The sequence below is a fragment of the Alligator sinensis genome, unplaced genomic scaffold (assembly GCF_000455745.1).
Source record: "Alligator sinensis unplaced genomic scaffold, ASM45574v1 scaffold1244_1, whole genome shotgun sequence".
In the NCBI taxonomy this organism is placed as follows: domain Eukaryota; kingdom Metazoa; phylum Chordata; order Crocodylia; family Alligatoridae; genus Alligator; species Alligator sinensis.
The window spans coordinates 764,830-792,121 of record NW_005842591.1 but is presented as its reverse complement, the minus strand read 5'-3'; the positions used below and the strand labels follow the sequence as shown (position 1 = coordinate 792,121).

Sequence of the window (27,292 nt, the reverse complement as noted above, 5' to 3'; positions counted from 1 at the left end):
GGGGAGGTGGGGGCTCCGGGCCCTGGGCTGGGGTTTGCACCTGTGCCTGGGTGTGCATGGGCTAGCCCTGCTTTCCTTCCCCGGCAGGCAGTTGCCTCACACTGTGCTGACTGAGGGTTAAGTGCTTCCCGTACAGAAAACCCAGCCTCCTCTGAGCCACTTCGGCTGAGCACTGTAACCACAGCCTGAAGCCTCTACTTCCTGCTTGGATGTGCTGCAACGGCCACCTGGGTCCTTGCCATGAGACAGGGGCCAGAGTCCTATCTGTCCTGCAGCAGGAGTAGGAGCAAGCTGGACACCCATAGGCGAAAGCTGGACTTCCCTGCAGAGTCCTAGGCGGGGGGAGAGACTGTGACGCCACTAAATGCTGGCCTGGGCCTCTGCTGCTGAGCTGAGCTGCCAGCCTGGGCACAGAGCCCTTGCAGAGGGCAGGTTTCACTTAGAAGCAAGAGACTCCAGTGGTCCCTTCTGCTCCAGGAACTTTCTGGGGTAGCACAAGCTGGAAAATGTGGGGTCCCCCTGTGTTTGGGGTGCCGCAGCCTGGAGCCCCCCACTGCACAAACCACGCATTCACTCCCAACCCTAAAACAAATGTTTAGCCGGATGCAGTAGGTCAATATTTGCTGAAAGGAAAAAAATCCTCAAATAAGGGGGTGGTACTGATGGCCATGCCTATCACCAGGCAGGGCAGATGTGGGCTGGACCAGGGGCTGCATTTGCCCCTGCAGAGCTCCTGGCTGAGCTAGAGCGAGGGTCTGGCAGCGAGGCGGACGTCGAGGAACCCGAGGTACGGAGTCCCTGGGCTGGGGGGATTGAGCAGCAAGCTGGGGGGCTTCTCCAGTGAAGAGGACCCCTGCGTGTTTGGGAGACTGGCTCAGGGAGGGGAAGTTTGGCCAGGGGCTGGAGGGATACACGGGGTTGCATGGGCAGGGGAACCTGTCAGATGTGGGGGGCTGAAGTGGCGTCTAGCTCTTCCCCCTCCACCTGTCAGCCCCCCTGTGCACAGCTGCAGCCCAGCGTTGCTGCCTGGGCCAGCGAGGGCCCAGAAAGCGGAAGCCAACACGCAGGAACTTGGCTGTGTTGCGGGGGGCGATGTGGGCGCCGTACCCGGTATGGGGAGCCATTGCAAGCACAGAGGAGGAAAACTGCCCCAGGGCCAGGATGAGTAACTGGGGCCAAGCTCAGGTAGAGGCAAGGGGGTAAAGGGGTGGGCCGTGCCAGCGGCACTGGCGGGCCCCCAGGGGACAGGAACAGAGCGTGGGAGGGGAGAGGCTGTGCTTTCCAGTAAGGGGACAGCGTGCAGCGAGTGCAGGGAAGGGGAGGGCCCTGCCCTGCCTGTCGGCAAAGCCCCAGGGCTCTCTGCAGCCCCGGGGAGGCAGGTCGGTGCTGCCGTGCCAAAGGAGGCTGCAGAGGGGAGATGGCCCAGGCAGGGGCAGGGGCAGGGCTGCCTGGGTTCCCTTTTCTCCCACCATCGGAGAGCCCTGTTCCCTACCCCAGTGCAGTGCAGTGTACATGGGGTTGAAGGAGGCTCCTCATCTCTCCCTTTGCTCTGGGGGGCAGATTTCATTTGGGAGCATTTGGAGGCTGTAGATTCCCGTCCAGCCAGGCTGGGGTGAGAGGGGCTGGCAACAGGGGCCACGGGGAGACGGTCCAGCAGTGCCCCCCGGGCTCCAGTGCTGCCTCAGGGCCTGCTCCCCTTGCCTGCTGCTGCCGCCCAGGGTGGCCTTCCTAGCAGCTTGTCTGTAGCCCCCGCTTCTCCCCCTGGCTCCTGAGTTCGATCCCCACCCCTGGGCTAATCGCTTCCTGCTGTTTGCAGAAGGGAACCGGGCAGGCTCTGCTCGCAGTTGACAGGCGGTAGGGGGGCCTGGGAGTGCCTTCGCATACCTCTGCTGCCTCTGGCATCCTGGAAGGATGGCGGTGCTGCTCTGGGGTCTGCTGCTGCTCTGCCTGTCTGCTCTGCACCACCGCCCATGGGTAAGTTGCTGCCCTTCTCCTGTCCTGCCAGGCACCTCCTCTGCCTGTGCTGGGGCAGTGCAAGGGACGGGGCGCGCAGTCTCCAGTGGGCTCGGGACAGGGTCCACTCTCCACGCGCAGCCAGCAGTGAAAGGCTCTGAAGAAGAAACCCCAGAAAGGACAGTGATGGAGCCACACTTCTGTCTGGCCCATTTGGACGGGTGCTGGCTCATGTGCTGAGAGGGAGGGTGTCTAGTCCTCCTTCCCTCTCCTCCGTTCTGTGAAGCCGCAGGCGTTCCTGGTACCCGGTGATGTCTCGTGGCCACGACCACCAGGGGTTAGTGGGGCACTGTGTAAATAAAGTTCCTTTTACCCATTTTAAATCTGCCACCCAGTTGTGTATTGGGACTGCAAGTGTATGGGAGCACCTGAGTCGCATTTGGACCTGGCCACGGTTTTGTACCCCTCCAACCTAAACGGGCTCAGTCTTGCAGTCTCCTTCCATGGGGCTCTCTGCAGGCCTGAACATTTTCATCACCCATCTGCAGACCCTTCTGCTGCTGCTGTTTGCTGGAAAGACCCATCCATGCTCCAGCAAGCTATGGGGGGCCATGAGGGCAGGGGGGCGGTGGAGAAAAGAGGAAAGAGCAGCCTCTGACCCAGCCTGGGAAAAGGGGCTGCACTAGATGACCTTGTGAGGTCTCTTCCAGACCAACTTCCCTATGATCTTAAGGGATGTGGCAGGAAGTGGGCCAGAGGGTGTGTGTTTCGCCCAAATCCAGGCCCCTTCCCTTTCCCTTCAGCTTTGCCTCTGGGTTTTCTCTTTCAGTGCCCTTTGGCATATGCCCTGGAGATGGATTTTACCCCTTCACTTCACCAGGACAGCTCTCAGGTAAGACAGGACTGGCTCCCAAATGAGTGAACTGAGGTTATTGCAGGGTATTTCCAAATCTCCCCCAGCTCATCTTAGTGTAGGGTGGGCCCTGCCAGTGGCACCTGCACACACCTGTGGGAAACAGCAGGTCCAGCTACATACAGCCCTCTCTGCCCACTGTCCCAGAGCTGCTCAGGCTGAGATGCTCCAAGGTGTCTCTGGGAGCCAGGTGTCCAGATCCCACTGACTAATGGGATTTGGACATCTCGCTTCTCGTGCTGTTTGAAAAAAAGAGCCTAAAGCAAGTGGGCAGGAGGTGGCACCTGTGATGGAAGCTGGTGTGTGAAGGGACTGGCTGGTGAACTAAGTCCCCAGTCACAGCCCAGCAGGAGAGGGTGGGGAGAATTACCCGCTGTAGGCAAGGGCAGGAAAGGCCTGTATCCAAGGCCACCCCCTTGCTCTGACCCTGCTCCTGATCCTGCAGTTGCTGGGTGCCAGGCTGAGCTCTTGCAGGGCATTCAGCGAGAACGCTGCTGTTCTGCAAGGAGAATCCTAGCGTGTGCAGAGGGACCACTCCCACAGGAAAGGCTAAGCATACGCATTCAGTGCTGGACAGATGGAGGCCTCGGTCATTTAGGTGAGCAGTTGCAAGCACCACTGCTTGGCGACTGGCTTGCATGGGCATGGTAGTTGCACAGAACCCAGGTTCCCCTTTGTCCATGATGCTCAGGGCAGAGGAGCAATGCTGAGAGTACATGAGGATTCAAGAAGCAGTCTTGGCCGAGAGACTGATCTCTGCAAGGAGGTCCCAGGACTTCCTCTTTCACCTCCTGCTGTTCTGAAGGGAAAGTCTGTCGTGCACAGCTAGCAAGGGCAGACTCACTCCACAAAGTGAGCAGGGCTGCGGAAGCAGAGAGCCGAAAGAATACAGACATTCGGAGACGCAGCTGCAGACTGCCGTGGCTGCAGACCAGGCTGCTGGCACAGCACGGAAAGGAGAGTCAAGGAGGAGCTCTAACAGGAGCTGTGACATCAGTTCGAACAAATCCACACAAGTTTAAGATCTGAACTGGGTGCTGAGCTGAATGGAGAACTAGCTGAGAGGGGCTGGGGAAGCGATGATGTGACTGCATCTGTGAGTGGCGGGGAGCAGTATTCTGCACACGCCAGAACCAGGATGCGGGGATAGGAGAGAAAGGGGTCGAAGCAGAATAGACAAGGTGATGGGGGATAGACGCTGGGGGGAATATTTCTGCAGAGAGGGGGTGAGCCTGTGACACCAGCAGGGATGGCTGCCATCCTAAGAGGCGTGGAAGAGAGGTGAGTTTGTGTCTGAGGAGACTAGGACTGCAAAGCAGTGGAGGCACAGGGGAGGCTTATGTGAAGAAAGGGGACTGGGCCCAGAAGACTCGTCCTGTCCAGGAGAAGCATGTTTGCCGGAGACATTTAACTGAAGGAAGCTGAGACGCAGCCACGTGTTCACTTGGCTGTGAGACACCCTGAGCGTGGGCAGGGAGGAGCTAGTGTATGTGCTGGATGTCTCTGCTTCTCCTAGACTTTCTTTGGAATAAGCTATGTCCTGTTTTTGCAAGCCTGAACCAAGGCATCTGAAATAGCTGCTTTATCCCTGCAGGGCATAGTGGTAGACCCTGCACCACGCACACTGCCCAGAGAAGGGCCCCTCTGCGTGACCCAGGACCTGACAGTTAGCAGGGCAGAGGCAGGGCGGGCCAGGGCCAGGCTGTGTGTATCAGGTAGACAGTGCAGGTGCCACCCAAGGCGATGTCTACATGCCGTAGTCGGTAGGTGCGGGGACTGAGAAGGGGCTGGATGCAGGTTCCTAATTCCACGTCACCTCAGAGGCAGCACCGGTTTCACCAGACGGTCCCTCTGCTCTTCCCTGTAGCCCGTATCACAGCTGACCTCTCAGGTGGCTGCTCCAGCTCCTGCCCTCTCTTACATTTAGCAACAGAGGCAGGAGCCTGAGCCTGCTAACCACATGCCACAGCTTCCCCACCACCACACGCTGGGACCATTTGCCTCCCAGCCAGGTCAAGCTGCTTGCTAGGTCCTTGAAAGCATCAGAGTCCCCAGCTCCATTCTGCTTCCTCTCAATGCAATTCCCCTGTTCCTTCCCAGGGGCACGAAGCGACTGGAACCTCAGGGCAGGACCTGCAGCCCACTGTCACCAGCGTTACTTTGCCTGCAGCTGTGTCAACCCTGCCGAACGCTGTAGTGTCAGACTCTACCAGTGACACCTGGGAGGACATTCATGGACCCACATTACCACCCACACCCACACCCACTACTACTACCACTACCACCACAGTGTGTAGAGACAAATTCATGAGCCCAGAGGGCGAGCCTGTGACTGGGACAGTGGGAAGTCACGAACAAGTGCTGGAAGGACAAGAAGTGGATTCCTCTGAAGAGGAGGAAGAAAGAAACTGCAACATATCTCAGGAAAGGATGAGGAAGCTAGCAGATGGCTTGATGAAATTCACCGCTGATCTCCTGCAAGAGGTCGAGCGGGAGAACAGCCAACCCAACATGGTCCTCTCTCCCCTCAGCATCACCCTGGCGCTGTCCCACCTGGCACTAGGTAATGCCTTCATTTTAAACAGCTGAGCTCTCATGCTCCACGGTGCTCCTTCTCAAAGCAGCACTGGTAGTCAGCATCCAAAAATGCAGATGTTCAGCACAGCATCCTCTGCCCAAAAGCTTGATCCTGTGGCTTGCTTTAACCAGGACACATGGGCTGCCCTCACTTGAAGCTGGTCTCGGTGTCCCATGCTGAGTGCCACCAATGCTTCTTGGGAGGACACAAGCCATCCAGTCACAAAGGGGCATCCATCCCTTCCAGACAGCACTGTGAACTGGAACCTGACCTTGCTTTTCAGGAGCAGAAAACCAGACAGAGAAGCATCTGCTGGAGGCAATGCACCTGAAGTCAGTGCCCTGCCTCCACCACACACTAAGCAGCATCCGCAGAGTGCTCACAGAGTCCCTGCTCAGCGTGGCTTCCCAGTTGTATCTTCAGAAAGGTGAGAGCAGGGAAAAGCACCTTTATGCTGGGGGGTCTGTGACACTTGCACGTACACACAGGCATGCCGATGGCAAAGGGAGACGCGTCTGCTTCCTGAAGCAGTCCTCGGGGACGCCCTTCCTGTCTGCTGAGGGAGCCAGGCTGCATCTGCTCTGGCTGATTTTGCTGAGTGAGTTTCATCAGGGCCTGGTGACCTCATGTCCAGTTCTTCTCCCACAGGACTTGAGGTTAAAGAGAAATTTCTGGAGAACTCGGAGAGATTCTATGGAGCGAAGCCTGTGACCCTGTCTGGAAACAAGGAGGATGATCTCATAGCCATAAACAAATGGGTACAGGAGGTGACAAAGGGGCATATCTCCTCCTTCCTGTCTCAGCTCCCCGATAGCATGGTGATGCTCTTGCTCAACGCTGTCTACTTCCGAGGTGTGTGCTAGCATGCTCCCCAGGCCTCTCCCTCCCAGAGAAGAGCTATGGCTCCACTGGCTGTCTCCAGACGCAGCAGTTTTGTGGGACCAAGTGGCTCTTCTTTCATTTCTTTCCCACTTGGCTAGATGTCTCTTCCTCCCCCTGCATGTTTGCAGCTCCCCTTGCTCAGTCAGATCACTACAGTGAAGACTCCTGTCTTCCTCCCCTCGCTCAGAATTAGATGAATACGAACACCAGAGGCGGGGTGTGCATATGCCAGCAGGTGCCAACCAGGATTCTTGCGTGTGACTTCTGCTGAGGCCTGGCCAGGTGCACCCAGATCCTCCCTAAATCCCTGCAGGCTGGATGTACCTTGCTGCTAGGGGCATTCTTCAGCTCGCACAGAAACCCACTGCCACTCCTGCGGACACGGTGCTTGCGTCACTGCCACTGGCCTCTCTCCTCTACCCGTGTTGCTAGTTGCTACTTCAGGTTTCTGCCTCTTCCTTGATAGCTAACTTGAGCTTGCCCATCACGCAAGGGGAGTCCCTCATATGAGCATGCAGCTTGGACCTCAGGCTCTTTGTTTTCAGAGAACTCCACAGACATTCACTGCTTCATCTCGCAGCGTGCAGCTTCCTCCCCAAGCGGAGGCAGGGCAGGGCTGATCAGGCCCGGTCTCACCCCTCTACTCCACGCTGTCTCTCCTGAAGATAAGGACACCCTGCTGTCATGGTTCTCTCTGCCCTGGCAGGGTTTATATTGTCCCTGCACAGCAATGCCCACAGACCTGAGCACTGACGGCAGGGTGAAAGGAGCGTAGGCAGGCACCTCTCTTGGTTTTCCATTCTAGCCTGGCTTTGCTGATTTCTACACGTGTTTCTGGACAGGATTTTGGAGGAACAAGTTTGATGCCAGCCTGACAGGTCCAGATATGTTCCACCTTAATGATGAGTTCATGGTCCCTGTGGAGATGATGAAAGCCCCGAAATACTCCCTGAGTTGGTTTACACTGGACTCTCTGGAAATGCAGGTGAGCATCTGTCGGGGGTGCGGCAAAGCTGCTGTACCAATGCCCCACTGTCACTGCCATTCTTCTGCTGCATCCACTCGCTCTGAGAAGACAGCACCTGCTCACAGGTGTAGGACACCTTCTTTGAGCCCGTCCTCAGAAAGGATGTAAAATCTATCCTTTCCAAGCTACCGGGGAAATACCCCATGGGCACATACTAGATGGGACCTAATGAGGCTTGTGCATCTGCAGGTCTGGGAGGACCAGGGAGACTGAATCCCCTGAAGGGAACTGGGAGCAGGAGGATCCCTGTGGAGCAGGGCCACTGCAAGTGTAAGAACATAAGAACCTATTGAGGATAAGATGGAGGTGCTCAGGGCCTTCGCTTGCTTGTTTCCTGTTCTACCACTTCTTTGGCTTGGCTTGTTTCCAGGTGGCCAGGTTTCCCTTTAAGGGCAACATGAGTTTTGTAGCCATTGTCCCAAACCAGTTTGGGTGGAATGTCTCGGAGGTGCTGGAGAACGTCAGCCATGACAAGCTTCATGGCCGCTTTCCCAAAGAGAAGCCCACCCTGGTGAAGATGCCCAAAATGCACGTAGATTACAAGCTGGAGCTCAACGAAGTCCTCAGCCGACTAGGTAAGGTCAAGCCCGCTTACCATCTGTGCACCAAAACTCAAAACCACCATCCCTATGTCAGTCCCCACCACCAAACTTGCTCCAGGCAGCCTCGAGGACTTTCATTTCTGCATTCCTCTGCCCGTTAGCAACTGCCTTTACCTTAGTCTCCAACAAGGTGCAGCTGCAGTTGGTGCAAAAATGTAGCTCTCCTTTTTTGCACCAACTGTGCAAGTCCTGACATCCGTTAGTCTCCTGATCTCCCCACTCTTATTTCCCATCAGACTTTCAGCCTCATCAAAGACCAACACTTTCCCTTGCTTACTTTGTACCTTTTTTAACTCGGTGGTTGGGATGTATGAACTGCCAAGACGATGTAGATCACAAAGGCCAAGACAGTGTGTGAAAGCAGGGCAGTGTGTGCTCTTTGTTGAAGGGATCTGGGCGTGGAATGAACTTCCAGATGAGATTAAAAACAGAAGCTGAATATCTTTATGAAATACTGGGAAACCTTCCTGTTTGGAAAAACACTTCCAGCATAGCCAGAACGAGATTTGCGGTATGCGTCCTCATTCTACCCAAGCGGCCAGTTTAAAAACAAGCAACACCTACCAACAAACAAACAAATACTCCAAGCAGAGCTTTTTCCCCTCAAAAAAGAGGAGTGGCAGCAACTCCATGAAGTCCATCTGGAACTTTTAGAATTGCTACTGATTTCATTGGAAAAATGCTCAGGTACTAAGGTGTAGGCAAGAGCATTAAATCCTCCAGAGGATGGCTAGATAGTCTGCATGAAAACTGTTTGTTTGCCTCTCCCACCAGGGAGGGACTGGTGAATCTGGCTAGAGATTTCTGTTTGCTTTCTCTGCCTGCCTGCTCTCTTCTCTGGAATCTGCTATGATTCACCAGCCAGAGCCTAGCGTTGTGTAACTCCGCAGTAACCGTTTGGTCAGGCTGCTGCTTCCTCTTCCACTCCAGGGATAAAGGGAATGTCTGAGCTAATGGCATGCCACGACACGGCGCCGGACAGCAGACGGGTGCCTGTTTGACTCCAGTTCGGTTTCATTTCAGGCCTCAAGGAGTTATTTTCAGCCCCTGATCTACGGAAGATCACCAATGAGCCTCTCCTGGTGTCGAGCATCCAGCACCAGTCTACCTTGGAGCTGGCAGAGGAAGGGGTGGAGGCATCAGCTGCCACCAGCATTATGCTGTCACGGTCACTGTCCACTTTTAGCCTTGACCGACCCTTTCTCTTCATCATCTTTGAGGAGACAACGGGCATCCCCCTCTTTGTGGGCAAAATCCAGAACCCCAACCCCAGCGCTGCCCAGCAGAGGAAAGAGCCGGAAGACGTGTCTGATGTGAAATCTGGCCTCAAAGACTCCCCCCCCAAATAAGGGACTCCTGGGACTGCTGCCTCTTTGACCCTCTGTACTAGCCAAGGGAGGCCTCTCCTGCTGGGGCTTCCTCTAAGGGGCTTCTCTGCTCCGGTCCTCGGAGGCAGCCCCTCCCTGGTTTCTTATAGACCCCTCTAGCAGTCCCCTGTGCCAGCCCTGAGAAGCTCAGTCTGCTTAGATTCACTTTCCAGAGGCCTCAGCGCTGAAGGGAGGCTTCCTCCTGCCTGGACTCTCATCAGACACTGAGCCTTTGCCTCAGAGGACCACTTACTTCGCATCCCTGCGAGGAGGCCTCTCTGGGCCACCCTTACAGGGCTGACCCAGGGGACTTGCCTCTCCTTGCCTTACTTCTGCCCGAGTGCCTGCTGCTGCGTAGGCCTGCCCCTCGGCACTGCTCTCGAGCAGCAGCCCTGCTACCCGTGAGGTCTAGAATCCTTCTGACAACCTGGACAACAGAGAGGTCAAGGCTGCCTCTCCCCGAGCCCCCCACATCCTCCTCTCGGGGCAGTCAGTAACATCTGCACTTGCTCATCAGTCACAAGCGAGACAAACAGCAGCTACGTCAGATGGGTTAGCAGCAGTCTTCTCCCTGGGAGTGAGTCACAGCCACGTCCCCGCCTGAGGTTTCTTTAAGCAACCCTGCCCTGGCCCTGTCGGATGGGGCCTTGGTGTGGGAAGGCAAGCAGGCAGGTGACTTTCCTTCTGTCCTCGCCACCAGCCTTCTGTCTGAGAAAATGCTTGTCTCTGGGGGACTTGGGCCACACTGGATTTTTGAGGCATCTTTTGTAAAGTGTTTTTTAGTAATTTTATGTTAGCAGACTAATAAACATGTGAAGCAGAAGTTGTCTGGCTGAGGTGTCACCCTGAGAGACCCAGCAGGTAGAGGAAAGGGGAAGGGGAGGACAGCAAACAAGCAGAGGACTGAAAACTGAAGGAAGAAGAGGACTGGCTGGGCTTGACTAAGGGGGTAAGGTTATGAAGAGCGTATGAGAACCGGCTGGACCCTTTCCCTTACCCAGGACACAACATCAGAGCAACAGGCCATGGAATAAGGTTAATGGCCAGTAAGTACAGATGCGTCCTGCTCACCTGTGGGACACAGCTGCAGCACGTAGACAGTCTAGTGCTGTAGGTGGCCAGAGGGAGGGAGAGGCACCCCGATGCCAAAGGGGCCAGTCAGCATGAAACGAACACTGCAGAAGTCTGCAGCACACAGCTGACCAGGCGCGGTAGGGTGGGAATTAGTACTGGCTAGTGGCGGGTTACTGAATATAATGGGGCAAGGGGTATAATCTGGTGTGATACAGCCTATGTGCGATTTATCCACCATATAGGGTGCTTCTGGGCATGCAGAATGATGCTACATGCCCACGCTGCTTTTCAGGAGGAGGGTGTCTCTCCTCATACTGAATCACACTGCCTTGTGCCAGTCTGAGCACAGCCTACCCAGAACTTCACTTCTGTCTAAAGTTGGGGCGGCTCATTGGATCCCTACTCTGAAAAAGTTTACCATGTTGTTTGATGAACGCTGCAGCCTCAGATTCATGTTTTGGAGAAACAGCAATTGCTCCCAGAGCAGCTAAATCCAGATTACTTTAGCCTTGCTGCTCTGAGGGCTTCTTCAAACCCACTTACTGTTGTTCATGGTAGAGCCTGTGTCACATCTCATCCAGCTTTTAGGAAGAACTCCTGCCATTATCTTTTTGCACAATGGTAGCTACAAAGCCACAGTGCCACTTTCTCAACACTTCCCTGTTCACATAGTAACTATTCCCGAAGAGGCATGCCTCAGCCATAGTGCAAGAGGGGAATCTGCCTGAGGGAGTCTTCCTCACTGAATGTCCTGCAGTTTTGATCGTGTACAGGATGAAGCAGATGGATTCACCGACTATGAACTCTGGGGACATAGGGGAGTACATAAAAAGGCAGCTAGCCCAACCCTGCAATTACCAACAGACGCATGCATGTTTTATGCAGACTCCAAGTCTAAGGGGGGAAAACATCTAAGAATAATTCCTAGTCCTGTGACCCATGTGCTGGCCTTTACTCTTCAATAAGAGGGTGTAATTACCGGACTATGTAAGTAACAAGTAAAACCACAGGAATCCAAACCTCTTACTAGAGGGTCTAGCACCAGCCCACAGGGAACATTTCAGTTGAATTATGCCCTTCACTTAGAGGCACTTGTCCATGCTTAAGGTAGTTCCTGCCTTGGCTATAGCACCCTCCCGCTCTCCAGCCTCCTGGAGTCCCACCTTGCTGTACTCCAGACCAAGTTAAAGTCACTTCTTTCCCTTTCACACCTCTGCACTCCAGCACACTGTCTGTAGAACGCAAGCTCTTCTTCATCCTCAACACCCTGAGCAATGTGCTTTTCTTCCTTCCTACTTCCATTCACTTGGCCAAACTCTCTTGCTTTCCTCCTGTGCATCCTTCCCCCAATTATCTTCACACTGTTCCACAGAGCAGTGACCACCCCCTGCTCTGATTGTACCATATGCATTTAACAAACAATTGACTACATCGGTATAAACCATGAGATACTGCACAGGGCTTTGAGGGTCTCAAGAGGAGAGTGGAAAGTAATAATGATATCCAGGCTCAAGCCCTCTCACCTCAGGTCAATGATCCTGCACCATTTAGTACTGTGTTGGCCCGACTCCATGTTAGACAGCCAGGCCTCTGCTCTGTGCAGCAATCTCCCCAGAGGGTGAAGTGATTACAGAAATATTTCTTGCTAACTTCAGGACTGGAAATGTCATTGAACTTGCTCACCAAAGTAAGTTCATGAGCGATATACTGAATGTCCATGATAAAAAGCCTAACACTGCCTAAGCTGCATGGCCTGAGACCTTCAGTTGACTGCACGGTGGTTTCCATGGAGTTAGCGACATTGATTTAAAGTCCGGCCTTTCACTAAACTGCTGCAACTCTGTATGTAAATAAACCCTGATTAATTTATGCTCTGCCAAAATAAGCCTGGATTAAGCCACTAGAAGGATATATGCAGCTCTTAATCCAGGCTTAACTGAACTGGTTTAAAACCAAGAAGTATTGAACTGGTACCATTTTCTTGTACAGACTAAGCTTTAGGAAGAATTACCCCAGGGCCTGCCACAGAAAGTATTTCGGTACCAAATGCAAATACTGAAGAGAAGGAAACAATGACATGGGAAGAGGAATTTTACTTTTTAATGACCAACACTGCTCAGCCTCGTGTGTGCATAACGGGGGCAAAAAATACAAGGTCATCTCCACAGATCTCTACTCACAGTTTCCCAGAAGGCCACAGCCGCTCATCTCATCGCTGCTCAGCGAGGGGGTCGTCTCCCCTTTGGGTGTGACCGGGGAAGAAGCAGTGAACCACAAGAAGTGGGGAGTCATTGATTTGCTTTTCCAGATCAGAGCCCCCTGTTCTCTAAGTCACCTCTTCTTTCCATTAGTTGAGGGGCTGTAGGGAATACTGCATGTATACAAAAGCCAATGCTACACTTCTCACTGCCTGAGGAGCGAGGTCTGCAGCCCACCAGGGAGAAATTCCAGGGCAACCCCAGATTATGTGGCCTGGTACAGCTGCCTCCAATACCCTCCCAGCATTTCTCCCTGGCTGTGCAGAGTAACGCTGGTAAGATGCCTAGGGCAGTCCTGGCTGCCCCGTTCACTAAGCACATCAAGCTATTCTTGTTAGTTCTGTCCTCATCACTCCTGGATACAGCCCCTTAATGGCTTCAAACCAGTTCCTGGATGCTGATATTGATTCGCAAGCCTCTTGCTGAGTTAAAGCTGCTGCTCTATTAATGCTGCTGTAGCACATTCCAGATAGGGACCTCAAAGCTATTTACAAAAAGGCTCACACCCCTTACAAGATAGGGAAGGAAGATCTGAGGCACCAAGGGGGAAACTGCTTGCCCAAAGTCATTCAGGGAACTTATGCCAGAGCTGGGAGTAGCTGGTTCTCAGTCCAGAGCAAACAGGGGGCGTTTGCTTCAGAAGCTGGAGAAAGGGCAGGGTTAAAGCCAATAAAATCCAGTGACACAAGCACAAAATCAAAAACAAGAGCAGACCACTTTAAGAGAGTCCTGGGAAGCTGTAACCTGAAGCTCGCTGAAGGCTGGGCTGGGGCAGTCTGCTGGGAGGCAGCGAAATAGCAGATGTGGCTGTTATAAACTGCACACTGCCCCACTTCTTTTTCTCTCCCACCAGGGTTGGTAACTTAGGACAGCACTGGCCCAGAGGAGCCCGAGGTAAGAAGCAATTGCCTGTAACCAGAAGCAAGGGGAGTATTCAGAAGGATGCGAAGGGCACAAGAACGGGGGGCGGAGGGTGGCGCCTCTCTTGCAGGGTCTGGGAAATGGGAGTGAGGGTCTGGGAAGTGACAAATTCTTGGAAGGAGGGACTCTTCACAGAGGGTCTGGGGCCAGCTGGCATCACAGGGCTCCTCTCAGAGGACTGGAGTGACAGAAGTCTGCTAGGGTCCTGAACAGTCTGAGATTCAACCATGGAGGGGCCAGAGTGTGGCACCACTTAGCGCCCATACTGCGGTTGAGAAGATGTTTCCTGGCAGCAGAAACCAAATCTAGCAGAAAGCTGATTGAGATGAGGTGGCTGCAAGGTGCTGCAGAAGTCAGACTTGCAGGGTGGGGTGACTGGGGGGTCCCAGGCAGAGTAAGGGGGACCTGATGAGTAGAATGGTGCAGGACACCCCAAAGCGTGATCTGCTGGGAAGGCTGGTGACTGCTGGCACCAAAAACTGGAAGAATGAGACTGTTTTACACCTGCAGGGATTCGGGAAAGGGATGATACTCAGCCTGAAAGCGTCTTCTCAGCTCGTTTCCCAGCAGTCCAAGTCCAACATCACACACCGCTTGCTCTTGCTCTTTCCCCTGCTTTTTAAAGCCAGCTATAGATTTTAAAGTCATGCTAGAACCCAGCCCACCCCACCCCAGACCTGCTCCAATGAGGCCCTTTTCTATCTGCAGCTTTGTCTGTGCGCTTCAGAAACGTGTAAATAGAATCCAGATGTTCAGGCCCATTCAAGCTCAGAGGCCGTGTCTTTCTAAAGTGGAAATCATTTCCTTGGCAAAGTCTAAGAAATGTGAAGCTGGTGTCGATCTTGGCAGAGCTGATAAAATCTGGAAATCCAATCTTCAATCTCAATCTTTCAAGAGCACGGCGTAGCTGGGAGCAGAGGGCATGTAGAGCCTTTTTCAAAGTGAGGCCATGGAAAACTCAACTCTCAGGACAAGCCCTGGCTAAATCTCTCGCTTTGGGCATAAATGAAGCATTGGGAAATCTACCTGGGGCAGCCACCCTCCAGCACACCTCTCTCCCCACTTGAATCACACGGGCAGGCCTCCTGCAAGATCCCCATGGTAGGATTACTTTAGTGTAGATGCAGCATGTGGGGTTCCCTCCTATCTCGGCTCCAGCACATCATCATTCCCTCACTTGGAAAACCTCACAGTAATAAGCAGTTCCTGCATCACATCATGGTATAGCTGCACTTGATGCCAATCTTCTGCACTAGAAAGACACTCTGAATGCCAGTCTGCTGGACAGAGGAGGATGGCAAGGTGGGTAGGCCTATGGATACAGACACCTATCATCTGTGAATCAGACCATGGGGCCAGCTTGGAGTTTACTCTGCATCGGTGGGAGCAGGGTTGAGTCCTCATATCTCTCTCAAGGAGAACTGCTACCATGGTGAGATGGATCTTGGGATGCAGAGGGTTGGAGGAGCTGCCTCACTCTTGGAGGGAAGTCCTCTGCCTGAACAGGCTGTTTTAAAGTCATGGTTGTGGTGGCCATGTGGCTTTAAGAGTGTGCATTTCTACCAACAGCCATATTTGCTTTATAGTTACACTTAATTTGAAACATATGTGCAGGCTCCTACTTTACTGGCTGCCTTGGATCACAGAGCTTAGTTAAATATAAACTCCCTTCCTTTAATTTCTGGGATTTTATATAAACATTGTTTCTGCTCAGGCACCACAGTGCCTGTTCAGAAGGGCAGAACAGCTCTGCAGTAATGCCCATTTGCCTAGGGTGAAAGTCTGCCCTTTGAACCAGACAGTAGTGTACAGAGCCTGCCTGGAATGACAGAGAAAAGGTTAAATCAGATTTCTGCAGAACAACAGGACTGCCAGCTCTGGGGAGCTTACTTTCCATGAGGAATCTTGAGCAAACCCTGTCTTTTCTCTGCTTTGCCCCATGCACTATATTGCACAGTTAGTGAGGAGTCGATGAGATTCTCTCCAAGGTCCTCCAATGCTGGTACTCGATGTAAGGTGCATAGGCAGGCTCTGCCATAATCTAAACATACACCTAAGTGGAGAGGAAGCAGGGAACTGAAATAAGGAATCTCTTCTCCATCCTGAATCTGTTTGCTGGTTTCTGGAAGTACTGAAGGCCTGCATTTGTAACATACACAGTGAATTCCTGGATACACATCTGACTTGGATACCAAACTCCAAGGTCCTGGTGGGCACCAAGTCCATGTGGTTTGGATAATAAACATGTAGAAGCTTGCTTTATGCACATGTGCACCCTAATCCCAGTCTACAACCACGTGCACTGGGCTCAGGAGAGGCTCAAAGCAGGTGTGGGTGACCTAGCTGAAGAAGCCAAAGGGTGAGGGTCTTTGGCTACACAGGAAAAGAAAACCCGGCTTATCAGGTGAATGCTTCAGCATAAGCCTTACTAGGCGCAGCAGAGAGCGGTGACAGAGCTGGGTGGGGCAAATTATTAGGCAGAATGAGTGGTGCTGAAGTGCTTGTTGTGCTCTCCTTCTAGGTTCTAGCATGCAGACTCCACTGGTTTTCCTGCTCCTGGGCCTCCTGGCCTCCCCTGGCAGCTCCCAGAACTCAGCCAACGAGCAGGTGAGTGGATCACACAATAGCATAAAGCTATGGGAGACACTGGGAGCATGCAAGTTTCCAAATTAAAACTCTTAATAGGAACATTAAGCACCAGCCTCTAGCTCTGCCAGGTGCAACCTTGGACTATATTTAGCAGTGAAGTGGGACAAGAATTCCTGCTCCGCCTAGGACAAAGACACAGTGGAATCTCCTGCAGTTAACATAAGGGGGAGGGAGAAGAGGGATGGACACGATTGCTGTTAGGTTTATTCCAAGCTCTGCCTAAAACTTACTGTGACATCCCCAAAGCCAAGTGCCCCCCCATCACCTGTCATCAGTCAGATGAGGCCAATAGTGCCCTAGCTGACAGAATAACATCCACAGAGAACTTGAAGGGCAAACCAGCCCTTTGACTATCATCCCTTCTCCTGCCCTGTTGAGCTGCAACTCTAAACAACAGCTTCTTGCCTCTGCCAGGACTCAGCGACTCCTGATGGGGGCAACGCAGGGGAAGCTGAAGAGGAAGATCCCTTCTACAAAACCCCAGTGAACAAACTGGCAGCTGCAGTCTCCAACTTTGGTTATGACCTGTATCGCCAGCAATCTGGCAGAACTGCTACTGCCAATGTGCTGCTGTCCCCATTCAGCGTGGCTACAGCACTTTCTGGTCTCTCCCTCGGTAAGTCCCTGGTCCCGCTCCTCCTTTTACATGCTTTTCAACTGGAGGGGCCTCATGCTGTTTTGCCTGTGGCCGGTAGGTGCTGGGCAGCGGACAGAGGACCTGATTTCTCGCACTCTCTACTACGACCTGCTTAACAAGGCTGAAGTCCACAACACCTACAAGGAACTGCTGACAAGCATCTCTGCTCCAGAGAAGGGCTTCAGAAGCGTCTTCCGCATTATCCTGGAGAGAAGTAAAATCCCCTCTTCACCTTTCTGTAAATTTGCCTGCCAGATTTAACCTTGCCTGTCTCTCTAAGCAACAGGCAGATGAACAGTGTCAAGGTAATGTTAGCAAGCGCTGATGACACTGGCTATGCCATGGAGCTGAGCAGGATACTGACAGTTGCTTCTGGCCAGTAATCACTGCACTGTACCTTTGAACGGCAGGACTCCCTAGATCTGTTTTTGGAAAGCATGCATTATCACCAGGGTATCTGGGAGATGCAGCCCAAAGACCCTGGGAAGAACTTGCTGTGCCAATTCCACTGGGTTGCTGCAGCTCACGGCAGATGCTCCTACCTATCCCAAGAACTGTTTTTGCTCAGACAATGCAATTATACCCCTTGTTTTAGGCTAATGGTCCTCTTGACTAAGGACTGGTCAGTCACATAGGAGTTATGCAGACAGCTGAAATGCCATTTTGAAGTTTGCACTAACCCCTCTGCCCCCAATTAGTTTGGCAGTTCCAAGGATCTGAGCTTCTTAGTACACTTAAGTCTGTGGGGAGGGCTAAAGATAGATACTGCTGTGTGGTAGGCTCTGTTCCTATCCCACATCTTTACTTGTTAGTTGAGGGCTTTGCCACACTGCACCACAGGACATGGCTGAAAGGAGTGGATCTCTCTCATGCAGCCTCTGTCCAGCTCTGTAAATGCTTGTACATTTGTGGCAAAGAAGCACACAGACCAGGGCTCACAGATCTGCAGTTATTTCGGGAGAGACCTTAGGTTGCTTGCTGCACCCTATCGCCAATGAGCTATTCTCCGATAGAGGAAGGAGCTGCTGTAATAATTATTCTGGCCCTCAGAGCTACGCATGAAGGTTGGGTTCCCAAGCCAGCTGGAGAAGGCCTACAGAATACGACTCAAGATCCTGACTGGCAACTCCCAGGCAGACCTCCAAGAGCTCAACAACTGGGTAAGGCAGCAGACCAAAGGGAAGATTTTAAGGTTCCTGAAGGACATGCCCACAGACGTCAGCATCTTCCTTGCTGGAGCAGCTTATTTCAAAGGCAAGATCTTACTGCATGGCATTAAAGGGTCTCTTTAGTGCATGCCAGTAGAGGGAAGGGTCTCATGCTGGACAGCACACCAAACAGCCAGAAAGACAGAGCAACAGAAAATGTCTCAGAACACAGGTCCACAAAGCAGAAGGGACACATGCTGGATGAACACAGGAGGAGATATTTCAGGGAAGGCATTCCTGTTCTCAGGAAACAGTCTGACCCACTTACAAGGGACCAGAAAAGGAGGAAAATGAAAGCTTGTCAGCAAAGCTGCTGCAGATTAAGAGAGGTAGTTAGCTGTGTAGGTCTGAAGTCAAGCAAAAGACAGGGTAGGATTTGCACCCTGTAGACTAACTAAATCAAACTTCTCGCCTAAAGAAAGCTTAGACAGGCAGGTGACAGCTGTGAAAATTTTGCCTGGCATGGTACAGATAAGGAATCAGATTTGTAGCTCACAAAATCAGAGTCCAGAGGCCTAGTCCAGTTCAGAGCTGAACTGAGCGACTCCCCAGGAGGGCAGTCCTTGTTCCAACTTACAGTCCAAGACAACAAGCAACACATGAAGGGTGTGGAGAGACACTCTCCCTATGCATGAATAATTGATACTACTTAAAATAGTTTTGTAATTACATAAGTCAAACATCTGCTCACCCCAGCTGCCCCTCCACCCATGTTGGCTGACTTCTTGCTTTCAATCTGGCCAAAGCTCAGATGGAAGGGAAGGGAAGGGAAGGGAAGAAGGGGCCGCAACAAGCCAAAGCTGAGACAGCCTGTGACTGGAACTGGCTGTTGATAGCCTCCATCACGCTCCAGTTTCTAAGGCAGAGCCTTGAAAGCAGGAGTCCTTTAATGCACGAAGCACTGAACCATTCCTATTAGCTGCATATGCAATAGGCCCCCATTCATTTACTTTATTTCCAAACTTCTCCGGCTTGTTTTTAAAACTAGGGCACTGGGCAACTAAATTTGACCCCAGGAAGACTACCCTGCAGGACTTCTACCTGGAAGAAGACAGAATCGTGACGGTGCCCATGATGTCAGACCCCAAGGCCATACTGCGATATGGCTTCGACTCAGAACTCAACTGCAAGGTCAGACAAAGACTGAAAGCAGCTCCAGTGCTAATGTGGGTAGAAGGTCTAAGGAAAACTCCATCTTCCCTCAATGCCCAGCCCCTTCTAGACAGTCAGAGCTCTGTCCCTCCCACCAGACTCTCCATAACTGCTATGCTCGTGACCCTGGTTTTAAAGTAGAGCAAGCAGCCTTGCATTTGCTCAGAGAGCTCCCCATCTGCAGTGACCACGTGACAAGCAGCTCAGCTGTACACAGACTACATAAGGAGGGCAGGGCAGGGCTGGCTTTTCTCAAGGTTTCTGGACTTAGTACTGCTTCTAGAAAGTGGAAAATCATCCGCTGTGCTCATGCTATGCCATGCATGGTACTCAAGAAAAGGGCTTCCAGCAGACAGCCTCTCACTTACTATGGAATAGCACTGTCCCCTTTCAGGGCACACAGACAGAGATTTAGGGTGGAGGCAAAAGCCTGAACTGCACAGCATGTGGTAGACCCTATTATGCAACAGCTCCGCAGGGCAGGAGGCAGATGTGTGTGGAGCAGCTGGGCAGTCAGATAAGGTACAGAGCTTGCAGCTGGCACTGGGGAAGTTCTGCTGCCAAACGCAGACATAACTCCTGGCCTTTTATAACTGCCCTTCCAGATTGCTCAGCTGCCACTGACGGGGGGTGTCAGTGCCATGTTCTTCCTGCCACTGAAGGTAACCCAGAACCTCACCCTGATTGAGGAAAGCCTCTCGTCTGAATTTGTCCATGACATAGACAAGGAGCTGAAGACCGTCCATGCTGTGCTAAGCGTGCCCAAGCTGAAGCTGAGCTTTGAGGAATCGCTGGGAAGCACGCTGCAGGAAATGAGTGCGTACACATTGCCCTCTGCAGGCAACTGGGGCTCAGAGCAGTGGGCAGCTCTGCTCCTGCTCACTGGCAACAAGGAGCAACTGGTTACCAGTTAGGCCTGTTGCTGTGCACATAGACTGCACCAGCACTTTTGAGCTCCTGCATGCATGGAGCCTCCCCTTCCCAATAGTTCCTTCCCTCTTCTCCCTTTATACAATTTCTTGAATAAGTGCATGGGGCCCTTGCCTCTCAGCTAGGCAAGGACCATTTCCCTTTCCCTTTCCCTCCAAAAGCTCCACCTGGGGCCTATCTTCCCCTTACTGAAGCACTGTACCTCCTCTTCCGCAAAGTGCAGTCTTCCAGCTAATGGACTCTTCTCTCCTTCCTTACAGGGCTGCAGCAGCTCTTTATATCACCTGACTTTAGCAAGATGTCTGCTAAACCCATTAAGCTCTCTCACGTACATCACAAGACGGTTCTGGAACTGAGTGAAGATGGTGCAAATTCCACGCCAAACCCTGGAGCGAATGCTGCTCGCCTGACCTTCCCCCTCGACTACCATCTGAACAGACCCTTCCTACTTGTGCTGCGAGATGACGCCACAGGAACCCTATTCTTTATTGGCAAAATCCTGGACCCCCGGAACATTTAGCTCCCCTGACAGTAGCCTGCAAGGAAGGTGGTAAATAGAAAGAAAGCTGGCTCCTCACTCATGTGCAGGGGCCAAGCTTGCAAATTGAATGCCTACATGCTGCAATAAAAGAGCTTCTGGCATTGATTCAAGAGCGCCAGTCTTTCCTTGAAGGGCAAGCTTGATCTTGTTTGCACTGGGCCCCTCCATAGCCATGGTCCCCAGAGTGTTATGTAAATGTGTGTCCTGTACTTTGAGCTGTGGTGCAGCACATACTGGATTCCCCCTGCATCATCTTATAGCATAACTCCAGTCCTTGTACTTAGTTCCTCCAGCACCATGTCTCCCCCTTCTCCCCCTCCCCTGGGTAAGCCCCACTGTTTTGACCCCAATTCTTGTGGCATTTAAGGTGACATTTCCCAACACGCTGCCTCCCTCATTTCAGCCTACAGTGAATCACGTTTCTGGGAATGAACGTGCCGAGCAGCAGGTGGTGTTGCTGTGGTTGAAAACACGTAATAGGGCATGTTGGCAGGGGATAACATTCAACCCACAGGGAAGAATCAACTTCAGGAAGTTGTACAATGGGATCTCAAGTGTTTGCCTCAAGAGAAAATTAGGAAATTATACAGCAGCATCCAAGACATCCCTTCCATCAATGCCGCATGGAGACCCTTTCCCCTTTCAGCCTTGTTCAACTTCATTCACTCTGGCTCTCACTTGAGGGCACTTCAGCATTCATCCAGCCTGTAGCCAGGCTCCATGTCCCCAGGTGGTGCTGCTTGGCTGCCTTACCACATGGAACTCAGCTCCCTGGTGAGAGCTCAGTAATGCAGCTCCCCTCATTATGGATTTTCAGTCCTGGGAAGGAGGTTTCTGGGCAGCTCCAGCAAACAGGCTTTCATCTCTTTCAGTTCCTGGACCTGGGCACTCCCAGAACCACAGTGCACAGATAAAACCTCCTCTGCTCTTTGAATTGTTCTCAGAGCTTCTGACACTGCAAACCTGAATTTGGAGAAGGAAGGAGAGCATGATACACTCAATTAAAATACTCACTCTGTCTCCTTCACCATTCCCCCCACCTCATCCTTAGGTCAGTCCAGATCAGAGACTTCTTCATGCTCTCTCTAGGACAAGCAACTAACTTGCCTGCTTGCAGGGGAAAGACCCAGTCTTACTCTTTCAAAGTCAGGTAAGTGACCTGTGCTCAGCTAGGGTGGGAGACTGTCCAGTCAGGTCTACTGTTGGGAGGGGCTCTGCCAGGAAAATAAAGGGAATGCTGCCTGGGTAATAAGAGGATGATAAGATGGAAAGAAACTGTAGTGCTATCACTTTAAAAGGTGTCAGCTGCAACAGCAAAGGGAACAAAAGAAGCCTGAAGGGAACCAAAAACTATATCTGGTGGTGATGGACCCCAGCAGCCCACTAAAGGAGTCTTGCATTTGATTGAGTCAGGGACAACTGTTCCTCCTCTGCCAGACTCTTGGAGTCCTGGAAGGCAGCCTGCAACTGAGCCAACCCTGTCAAGGACTACATGACCCATCACCATTTCAGATACGCACGGCAAGGACTGCATGACCCATCACCATTTCAGAAACATAAGGCACGTGAACTAGCACAAGGAACAGATGGGAAATTGGGCTCTCACCCATTGAAAAGGATCTGTGCCAGCTTAAAGAGCTCATGACCCATTTCCACACTGGATGAACCATGACATGCTTCCACAACCCGAATACTGCTCTGTAGGTGTCTGGCTGCTTCCTGCCACTTCCCTGTCAGGAAAAAAAGAATCACTGTAACTCCCTTTCTATTGCCCCTGCCAAAGACACAAAAGGACTTTACAAACCTTTAGCAGCTAGGCCTCATAGGATCATGATGTCCCCCTTCCCTCCACCTCCCAGGGAACATAAAAACTTCTGTTTACTAGGTCAGACCATAGGTCCATCTTTCCCAGTCTCCTGTGTCACACAGTGGCAGAGTTGATACTGAAAGGGAGAGTGAACAGGGTATAGCCAGGGTTTTTCCAGTGTTCCTCTCCCACTTGCAGCCTCCAACATGTAAAGAAGGGTTCTCGTCTTCCTTGTACAGGAGGGGGAAACAGAGGTGCTCAAAGTCACAGAGCCAGTCTCCAGCTGCTGGAAATTGAACTGTCAAGATTTGCAAAATACAGTAAGAGTAAAAGACAGGAGGAAAGAAAGGTAAATAGACTAATCAGGGAACTGTCTCCTCATCATGTCAAAATTCACAGGCCGCCCAAGCACATGCGAGTTCATGTGCACTCACACACACAACCCTGCACAAGATTGTAGATGAGAAGGGCACTGTACCAAGGCTGGCATAACCCCGAGCCAGATGATCCTCAATCTCTCCCATCAGCGTATGCTTCGGGGACAGGAAGTGCTCGGCATCCATCAGGCACATCAGCAGCAGCTCTACAGCTTCCTCTGTAAATTCAATGTATACAAGCACTTTAATGAGAGGTACAAATCCATCCTAGCTATGAGCTAGCACCTAGCCACACACTCCCCCTCACCTCCAGGCCTTGAGAAATTAGTCTTGGACTTTATACACTGGGCTTACAGAATTAGGTAAGAGTTCTATTTCAATCCACATGGAGCCCTTTTATCCTAATGCAAGGTCACCAGGGCCAGGACCCAGAAAGGAAAACAGGGTCTGGGATCCTGAGCTTTAAACATTTCCTCAAGCTCTCTTGCTGTACCAGATGGGTCATTTAGCCTACCACAGATCAGACTGTTCACAGTCTAGCACTTGTGCAGCCTCTACCCCACCCATGGGCTCTGGCTTCCTACCAGGAATACCCAACTGTGCAGGCAACACTGCCATCTGATGGCTGGGACCCATACTCCGGACCCTGGTCATCTCATGATGAGCACAAAGGCAGATGGGCCCACTCCTACCGAGCTTGTCGTCTTTGAGCAGTTCCAGTGCTCTCCTGACTCGCCCCTGAAGGTCCTGCAACCGCCCCGAAAGATGATCCCTGCTGACAGCAAGTGCACAGGCTCCACTGGAACACTGGAGCAGGTCTTCCCCCTGTGGAAGTCAGTCACTCAGTCAGTCAGTCAGTCAGTCACTTCTGCACACACACAGAGGATAAGCAGAATTTGCTCAGCTGCATAAGCATTATAGTCAGCAATGATCTGTTGCCTACTGCTTGCATTGTAACAAGGGTTACGTACATATATGAACCACTTAGCAGATCTAAAAAGGCTGCTATTAGAAGCTTTGAAATGGATGGCATACTTGCCATCCAAGGGCTTAGAATAGCAATCCTGAAACTTAGAAGTCTCAACAACGAGGGGAGCCAGTATCATGGCAGCTAATACCAGACCACTACCAGCACTCAGTACTTCAAGAGCACTGTTTACATTATATTGTGCTAAGTGTATCCGCAGGGTAAGCCCATAGCCTTTTCCAGTCTGGAGGCTGTGCACTGAAAGTGGAATATGCTACAATTTTAAGTTTTCTACCTCTGCACCCCTGAATTGCTTTACAAGGCCATTGCACTGCTTCCCAGCTGCACATTAAAACAAAAGCACCTGTCCCTTTGCAAGTGTCACATTCCCCAGACAACAGAAAGGAAGCTGTAGGCACAGCACCACCAAGGCTTCCAGACTGAGTCAATTTTGATCAAGGCAAAGTGAGGTGTTAGACACCCACCTAATCGCCAGATAATACAACCCTGCAGTGCTAATTCCTGCCTGACTCAACAGCTCCACCTTATTTTTCAGGTCACCTTTCCACAGGATATGCTATGCCTAATTTAGACAGTCTCTGTGTGAATCCCCTCTTCTTAGTTCTAGACCCTGGGAACATCTCAAGGATCAAGGATCTTGGCAAACATGCCCCCAGGAAATTCTGGAAGAGTCCAAGCCAGAATCTTTCAGAGGGGTTTCTTTGAGAACAATGAGAACCTCCTTAATTCTGCAGCACTACAGGCCACAGAAGCATGAGTCCTAGACTCAGACTCACACTTTCCACTGTTATTTTGCAGTCAGGATGTACCAAACTTAAGAGCTGCATAAGTTTTGATTCTTGAACAGTTACCTGCATTGAAGCTTGGCAGTGGGGACAGCAGAATGTGTCTGTTGTGGATGGTATGCAGGTGATATCAGACCCTAACTCCTCTCGGCAGGCCTGGCATTGACACACAAAGAAATACTGAGAAAGAAGTCGCTGCCGTCTCTCAGCAGCCCCCATTCTGCATCTGTGAGGCCCTGCAGAAGGAAATAAAAGTAGAGCGCATTATGTAAACCATGAAGCTAGGTACCCAACTACCAGCTAAAACCACCCCCACCTTTGTCAAAATACGAAAGAAATAAAATACACTGACCATAAGGGGGGGGGGAAGGGGGGAAAGAGAGGGGGATGCGTGTGCTCACACATGTGCGTGTGTATAAATATCGTTTAGAATTGGGATCTTGGAAGGAAGTCATAGTTGAAAGGTGACTCATGTACCCTACGCATTATTCCGGGAAAGTAGTACAGAAAAAGTGAGACTATAACATACCATAGCAATGGAAAATCTCTTGCCCTTTTGGAATTGGCTGTGAAGCTCTGACTGTGACAGCTGTCCCACTGAACATCACACTAGTGGTGGGGTTGCAGGAATGGTTAAGGAGGCTGAGCACAGGAAAGAAGGCTGTGGCCAGACGTACTTGCTCCCTGTTTACTACAGTGCCATCTCCACACCCTAGACACACAAACACAAAAGGGGGCAAACAGATCAGGGAGCGCAACAAAAGTAAATTTACAGTGCTTTTATGCCAGTTACTATGCTTAGCCTTAAAGAGTTGATAGTAAAGAAGACATTTCATCACCTTAATATAACAAAAAACTGTTCAACTAAATTTGGCAGTTCCTACCCTCACAGTCCAACAATGCAGCATTTACCTTCAACAGTCAGCTCCCTATTTAAATTCAAAGATGAATCAGAGATTTCCTAAACTTCATCCTTCTGGACACAGCTGTAAACATCTTGTTTTGGTTGCTACTGGCCATGTATCAAGACATGCATTTATTTATTTTTAAAGAAGCAGATGCTTAGCCTCCACATCCAGGCGAGGAGCAGTCTCCAAGCCCTACATTGTGCAAGGCCTAGAGATGTGAAACAGACCTTTCCCTGTGAAAGTGACCGCAGGGCTTTAAGGAAATGGGACACTTAGCCAAAGGTAATGGGAACTCTTTAAAGGACCTGCATTCCTCCCACAGGACAGTCAAACAGCGACAGGAGGGGAGAAGAGCCTAAGGCTTCTCACCAACCTGACTCCTGGATTCCAGTCACGGCTTGTGCATTACACTGTAGCTGTAACATATGCCTCAGTTTCTCACCAACCTGACTCCTGGATTCCAGTCATGGCTTGTGCATTACATTGTAGCTGTAACATATGCCTCAGCATTGCCTCTCCCAGAATCTCCAGCTCAGCGGACACCGTCTCACACGCTTCCCCCTTGCGCTGGCTCTCAGGTGAGCCCTGCCTGAGGAAGGTGGCCTCCAGACCGGCTTCTTGCAGTTGCTTGCACAGCGCTACCACGCTCAGGCAGCAAAGAAATTTGTGTTCAGGGCTGTGCTTTTCAGCATGTGGCAGAAGATGGAAGACAGCTTGGTAAGAACTCTGGTACTGCCCACGGCCATCACACCCAGGAATCGGGGACTCCCCTTTCTCACACGGTCCCTCCGTACCAGATCTGGAGTTTGGCGTCTCATCAGCATATTTCCTGCTGGTCTCGGCGGTCTGAAATTCCTGGTCGTTTCCATAAGCCTGCTTCACCAGCCTGCTAACCTCTGCAAATCCAGCCACCAGAACCGTCCTTAGGGCAACGTGGCAGAAGACCCCCAGCGCGAGCAGCAGCGCCCCCAGGGCGCACTCTGTCCGGTGGTAGCGCTCCCATGCCAGCCGCGCACACTCCTGGCTGCAGTACTTTGCGTAGCTACAGCCTCTGCAGGGCACGGAGGCCAAGAGCTGCTTTAAGCAGCGGTGACAGTAAAGGTCCTCGTTAGCGATACTGGTATCCCACGTGGTTTCAACACCATCCAGCGGCAGCAGTTGCTCCCCTGGGTTGAGCACGCTTACAAAGGCCTCCTCGCTCAACAGGCTCTCTCCCGGCAGGATACCCCGGGCAGCCACCAAGTGACGCCCCCTGGAAGCATCGAAGCTCAAGCTCACGGAGGAAGATGCGCCCGGGAGGTTGCTATTCTCTTCCCGGGGCTCCCGGCCTTCCCGAGCCCCGTCGAGCGCCGCAGACACCGGCGCCGGGTCGCCCTCCCGCTTGCGGGCTTTCGCTTGGAGCTCAGGCTCTCTCCCGGCAGGATACCCCGGGCAGCCACCAAGTGACGCCCCCTGGAAGCATCGAAGCTCAAGCTCACGGAGGAAGATGCGCCCGGGAGGTTGCTATTCTCTTCCCGGGGCTCCCGGCCTTCCCGAGCCCCGTCGAGCGCCGCAGACACCGGCGCCGGGTCGCCCTCCCGCTTGCGGGCTTTCGCTTGGAGCTGCTCGATCTGGCTCAGCAGGGCGCGGCGCGCGGCGCCCGTCAGACCCGCGTCCCCGGCGAGCCGACTCTCTGCCACGCCGAGGGCCTGCGCCGCGTCCCGCGACCGCCCCAGCAGCAGCAAGACACGCGCTT

At 52.2% G+C, this 27,292-nt stretch overlaps 3 protein-coding genes across 5 annotated transcripts in view; 2 read left to right on the top strand and 1 right to left on the bottom strand.

Annotated features, from left to right (window-relative positions):
- Window positions 1–348: 348 nt before the first annotated feature.
- On the top strand, window positions 349–10,788 carry SERPINF2 (serpin family F member 2). Of its 3 annotated transcripts, none has more exons than XM_014524309.2 (9): window positions 349–787; window positions 1,817–1,974; window positions 2,783–2,845; window positions 4,967–5,429; window positions 5,728–5,871; window positions 6,093–6,296; window positions 7,169–7,311; window positions 7,724–7,928; window positions 8,979–10,788. In XM_014524309.2, the coding sequence occupies exons 2-9, from the start codon at window positions 1,912–1,914 to the stop codon at window positions 9,302–9,304; spliced, it is 1,611 nt and encodes a 536-aa protein (XP_014379795.1). In that variant the 5' UTR covers window positions 349–787; window positions 1,817–1,911; the 3' UTR covers window positions 9,305–10,788. The 3 variants fall into 3 exon arrangements, with proteins under 3 accessions (XP_014379795.1, XP_025070364.1, XP_006032910.1); XM_025214579.1 differs by lacking the exon at window positions 349–787 and adding an exon at window positions 1,097–1,185; XM_006032848.3 differs by lacking the exon at window positions 349–787 and having other exon boundaries at window positions 1,370–1,974.
- A 2,551-nt stretch (window positions 10,789–13,339) lies between these two features.
- On the top strand, window positions 13,340–20,802 carry SERPINF1 (serpin family F member 1). The gene is made up of 8 exons (XM_006032847.3): window positions 13,340–13,548; window positions 16,097–16,182; window positions 16,639–16,840; window positions 16,920–17,075; window positions 17,912–18,115; window positions 19,058–19,200; window positions 19,827–20,037; window positions 20,412–20,802. Exons 2-8 carry the CDS (start codon window positions 16,105–16,107, stop codon window positions 20,669–20,671), a joined length of 1,254 nt encoding a protein of 417 aa, XP_006032909.1. The 5' UTR covers window positions 13,340–13,548; window positions 16,097–16,104; the 3' UTR covers window positions 20,672–20,802.
- Window positions 20,803–20,947: 145 nt separating this feature from the next.
- Window positions 20,948–27,292, bottom strand: part of SMYD4 (SET and MYND domain containing 4) — a 7,532-nt gene continuing 1,187 nt past the window's right edge. Inside the window, exons 2-9 of the mRNA XM_006032878.2 lie at window positions 27,117–27,289; window positions 26,004–27,009; window positions 25,179–25,361; window positions 24,716–24,885; window positions 23,569–23,701; window positions 22,978–23,094; window positions 22,299–22,422; window positions 20,948–21,655 (exon numbers count right to left, since the gene is read on the bottom strand). Coding sequence (XP_006032940.1) covers window positions 21,496–21,655; window positions 22,299–22,422; window positions 22,978–23,094; window positions 23,569–23,701; window positions 24,716–24,885; window positions 25,179–25,361; window positions 26,004–27,009; window positions 27,117–27,289 — 2,066 coding nt within the window. The 3' untranslated portion in view covers window positions 20,948–21,495. The remainder of the gene's footprint in view (window positions 21,656–22,298; window positions 22,423–22,977; window positions 23,095–23,568; window positions 23,702–24,715; window positions 24,886–25,178; window positions 25,362–26,003; window positions 27,010–27,116; window positions 27,290–27,292) is intronic.

What these genes read in the sequence shown, in the direction of transcription:
- SERPINF2 (XM_014524309.2), top strand. Translation starts at nt 1,912, where the DNA reads ATGGCGGTGCTGCTCTGGGGTCTGCTGCTGCTCTGCCTGTCTGCTCTG. An exon ending in CCAGTTGTATCTTCAGAAAG is followed by an intron (nt 5,872 to 6,092) that starts GTGAGAGCAGGG and finishes CTTCTCCCACAG; the next exon opens with GACTTGAGGTTAAAGAGAAA. An exon ending in CAACGCTGTCTACTTCCGAG is followed by an intron (nt 6,297 to 7,168) that starts GTGTGTGCTAGC and finishes GTTTCTGGACAG; the next exon opens with GATTTTGGAGGAACAAGTTT.
- SERPINF1 (XM_006032847.3), top strand. Translation starts at nt 16,105, where the DNA reads ATGCAGACTCCACTGGTTTTCCTGCTCCTGGGCCTCCTGGCCTCCCCT. An exon ending in CCGCATTATCCTGGAGAGAA is followed by an intron (nt 17,076 to 17,911) that starts GTAAAATCCCCT and finishes TCTGGCCCTCAG; the next exon opens with AGCTACGCATGAAGGTTGGG. An exon ending in AAGCACGCTGCAGGAAATGA is followed by an intron (nt 20,038 to 20,411) that starts GTGCGTACACAT and finishes CCTTCCTTACAG; the next exon opens with GGCTGCAGCAGCTCTTTATA.